General features: G+C 28.0%; 2 protein-coding genes across 2 annotated transcripts in view; one reads left to right on the plus strand and one right to left on the minus strand.

Moving 5' to 3' along the window:
* LOC105462799 overlaps positions 1-1,368 on the minus strand; it is a 9,122-nt gene extending 7,754 nt beyond the window's left edge. The window contains exons 1-2 of the mRNA XM_011709649.1: positions 1,243-1,368; positions 455-796 (exon numbers count right to left, since the gene is read on the minus strand). Coding sequence (XP_011707951.1) covers positions 455-796; positions 1,243-1,368 — 468 coding nt within the window. The remainder of the gene's footprint in view (positions 1-454; positions 797-1,242) is intronic.
* A 73-nt stretch (positions 1,369-1,441) lies between these two features.
* On the plus strand, positions 1,442-4,478 carry LOC105462614. The gene is made up of 9 exons (XM_011709324.1): positions 1,442-2,152; positions 2,297-2,445; positions 2,565-2,663; positions 2,754-2,907; positions 3,023-3,192; positions 3,261-3,344; positions 3,430-3,645; positions 3,735-3,951; positions 4,286-4,478. Exons 1-9 carry the CDS (start codon positions 1,879-1,881, stop codon positions 4,420-4,422), a joined length of 1,500 nt encoding a protein of 499 aa, XP_011707626.1. The 5' UTR covers positions 1,442-1,878; the 3' UTR covers positions 4,423-4,478.
* Positions 4,479-4,650: the final 172 nt, after the last annotated feature.

The raw sequence follows: 4,650 nt of genomic DNA on the forward strand, positions 1-4,650 counted from the left end.
ACATACTGCGTGCACGTTATTTTTTGTATTGTATCACATAAATATTTATTTATATTTATAATACAATATTAATTTATTTTTTATTTCTTATAATTCGTGTATCAATAAATATACATTTTAAATTTGTATAAATTATTTTAATTTAACAAGAAATAACTATCTTAAGATCAGTAAAAGTATTTGCAAAAATAATAATATACATATACATACATATAATATACATATACATCTGAAGTGAACACTGAAAGTAATTATTTTTAATTTGGAATGTACGTTTCATTAAGTTTTTGGTCTGAAGCTTATATGTTTTGTAAAGCTCGGATAAATAGTGATTATCACATATCTATATAAATGTCAATTTGATTCCAAGTCCAAATAAGAACATTACACATTAAAATATGTATATTATGTATATCATACAAAATATGTATGTATATATGTACATATATAATACCTGATCCATTGCTCTGTGCGCATGATTTTCCTCGATGTTCTCATGATAAATTGGCACATTTTGAACAAGATCATTTTCATACATATTATCTTCATTGTCTACTCTCAAATTATCAAATGAGTTATCAATATTAAAATTGGAATTTTTATTACATTCGTCATCAACCATTTGATAATTTTCTTGAATATCTCCACTGCTATTATCTTCAGTGCTATCATTGTCCATTTGTACGTCGCCAAAGGAATCCTCATCACTCATTCCATAATTTTTTTCAATAATGTTTGATGGAGTTGCAGCGGTATGTGGCATATTTTTATTACCAGCTGTTTCACGTTCTATAAGCTGACAGTAATTTTTATCATTATTGGAATCAAGTTCTTTGTAGTTATGAAAGAAAAAAAATGATAAATATATTTTTAACATTTTTAAAATATATGTTTGTATATGCAAGAATATAATTTTCAATAATTGTAATAACCTAAAAGTAAATATGTATTTTGTAATTGTACATTATATATATATATATATATATATATACATATACACTTGATCCATGATTGCTCTGCGTGCATGATTTTCCTCCGTGATTTCATGATGAATGGACATATATTTTGAACACGATCATTTTCACACACATTATCTTCGATAATGTTTGATGAAGTGTAGTATATATATATATATATATATATATTTATACATATTTATATATATTATAAGTATAATATATTATAATTATAATCAAACACGCGCGTATTCACATATCAAAATGATATATATTATATACTAACCTCATTTTCAATAATATTAATGGAATCTTTTTCTTGGCGTTTTTTTTTTCGATATTTAGCAGTTGACGAAGGAATTTCATCAGAATCTGTCTCTTTTAAAAATTCTTTATACGGTCCTCGTTTCATTGTGAAAAATGAATTTCACTGGTATATTATAGTTAGTTGTTTTCCTTTTAGTAAACACTGCAGACACGACATAGAGTATGCACACCGCGCTTATTGAACTTAACCGTAAGCAATTTTAAAACTGCTGTTATTTCGCGGCCTTTTGCAACCAGCGTATGTCGTACGTGGACATGGGTCACATGGGCAATGTGGCTGTCAATAGTGTCAATCTATCCAGAGGACCTCTAACCTATCCTTTCCATTTGCAGTCTGGCTACAAAAAGGCGCGAAATAGTAGCTGTAAAGGTTAAGCAGTACGTGATTTCGGACAGGAACAAGAAAGTCCGCGCAAAGACGATCAAAAACGTGATACGTCTATATTATTCTGTGAAAACATCATATATGTGCGGGCGCGTGTGTGGGCACAGATTAAAAATTAGTGTTAAAAAAAGTGAGGATATAAAAAAGATAAATAGTGTGTCTCGTATATCAATTTGCTTAAGAAAATAAAGAAAAGAATTAATAGTTTATATGATGATGGATGACGAGACGATGATTGAGACGGCGGTTGACGACACAAAATGCGTCCTTGTTGAATTTGAAGACGAAACCGTGGCCGTAGGTTACCTCAACTGGTTAACCAGCCACAATAACGAAAACTACATTCAAGATGTTATTGAAAAACACCTGGATGTAGTCACTCGTTGGCCAAATTGTACAATTGGGCCGGCGAATAAAATGCGAAAAGCTCTGCAAAAGTGCAATGAGTGGTCGAAGCATATGGTCAAGATTGTTGCATACGGAGGTATATATATATATATTATTTCTTAGTTAAATGCTAGATTATTTTATCTTAAAAGAATAGATAACTTTTATGAAAATAAGAGAGGGACAGAGAGAGAGAGAGAGAGAGAGGAGTGATCTGTAATATATTATTGTTTATATACAGACTGGACCACTATGTGCAATCAACTCTCTACATATATAAAATGTGATGATCCTAATCCTGGGAAACATGAAAGAAAATTGTACGCAAAAAAGAAAATTAGCGAGAGTGAGGACGAGGAAGAAAATAAAACTAAAAAGACTTTTAAGAAGGTAATATATAATTTGCAACATTCAATCATATAAAAATTGCTGAATCTTGTCTCTGATCTGTTGTACATTCATTGTACTTGAGGAAAGAAATTACATTTATTTTACATTTTATTTTATAGCAAAAAAAGGAAACTGCAAAATTGAAGTCAGACGCAAAAAATACAATAGGCTACACCATCTTACAAAAATATAAAACCAAAAGCAATAAAGATGATAAAGTATATATTGTTCATTAGGATTCATTTATAATACTATTTATTGGCCATTATCTGAATTGTAATATAATTTAAATTAATATTATTTTACAGACTAAACAGATACAGTTTAATAACTCATCATCGAGTGACGATAGTATTGTCCAACTTCAAAAATCGCTGGATGTGCAAAAATTGTTAGCCGAAAAATCAAAACAATTAGAGGAAGTGAATAAGAAATTAATAGACATTGTTCATGTTTCAGAAGGTTTTTACATAATTATTGTTAATATATGTCTGACGCGTTTTTATTTTGTATATTTTATACTATACATGTAATATAATATTACAATCTGTAATACTAAATTCATGTATTTTTTTAGCCGTTAAACGTCTGGAAAAAAAAATTGACAAAATTGCAGACGCTATGACAACAATAGAGTCATATTTAAAATCTGGTGATAACATCAGTATTGTGGAAAAAAAAGTGGACAAAATTTCAGACGCTATGATAAAAATGGAATCATACTTAAAATCTGACAACAACAGTAATGTAAGAAATGGTGTGCAAGTAATATGATGTTGAAACATTTGTGGCATAATGTCATTGTTCATTTTCAGAAATTTACCGACAATGATATTGAGAATAGCATCATGGTTCTTTCAGTATCTGACGAAATGAAAACTAAACCATATGATAGCTTGGTACATTAATTTAAATAATAGAAATAATTGAATTCAAATGAGTTATTTCACCTATAATATATGATAATATATTTTTATATTTCAGTACATTTCAGAGGAAATAAAGGATGAATTTCAAAACAATAATACTCCCATTACACTTCATGTTGCTGCAGAGCTGGAAGAAATTTCTGAGGCTAATGGTGCAGCATCATCTAAAGTAGACGATGCCAAAGAAATAAATTCCAAAGAAATAATAGATGTTACAAAATCAAAGATTCCATCAACCACTTCAAAAATATGTAATAATGCAGTTGAATTGGTAATTATATTCAAAACACTAATAATTAAAAATATCAAATTATAATGTTAGTCAAATATTGTTTTTTATATCATATTTTTTATTTACAGAACGGGTGTTGTTATTTTGGCGATCGCCTAGTAACAAAAGTGCAATTAGCCAAACTCAACGATTCATCATTGTCAAAGCTGACGGGCGATCTACTTTCTATTGTATTCGATAAAAAGGAGCTCAAAGAGAGTAGCTTGACAGGCCAAAAGGCTAATGCGAACAAAAACAAAATTGCGACTAAAAAATTAGATCCAGACAGAGTGGCTGCCGTGGAAGGTAAAAGATAGTAAAAGCTATAATTAATAATTATAAAAGTAAAAGTTAGATAATAAAACTAGTTAATAATTATAAAAGTAATAGTTAATTAATTATAAAATAACATTATAATAGTTATAAAGCTAGTTAATAATTATAAAAGCTAATTAATAATTTTTATAAAAATTTGTAATTGAAACAATTTTACTTTATTATTACTTTTATAATGTATAATTGAAAATCTTACTTAATTACTGAAAATTTATCTTTGCGTATAATTTAATTTAATTTTAATTTTTCAAAAGTTCTTTACAACTAATCGAACTGTTATTAATAAAATATGTTTATGTTTTAGAGTACGTGTACAAAAAGTTTGGAAAAACGGACGATAACATTAAACTTTTCCGTGCGGCTGTACGAACAAAGTGCAACAATGCAAAAAAAGTCGCAAGTGCTAATAGCATTATAATATCAGCTACAGCGGATGAGTGATTTTTTAATAATCCTATATTATAATCCTATATAATTTTTACGTTATTTTATATATTTTATAACATGTTATAAAATATTTCAGTTGAATATAAAATATATAATAATTTGTATGGTATACATATATGCATATTTCTTTTTAAATCTATGAATATAATAATACAGGCCTTCAAACATGCACTGCAGTATCAGCAATACAGGCAGTAATGTATTTACAGGCTATAATATATT

Source organism: Wasmannia auropunctata, unplaced genomic scaffold (assembly GCF_000956235.1).
Source record: "Wasmannia auropunctata unplaced genomic scaffold, wasmannia.A_1.0 LD336095.1, whole genome shotgun sequence".
NCBI classification, from domain to species: domain Eukaryota; kingdom Metazoa; phylum Arthropoda; class Insecta; order Hymenoptera; family Formicidae; genus Wasmannia; species Wasmannia auropunctata.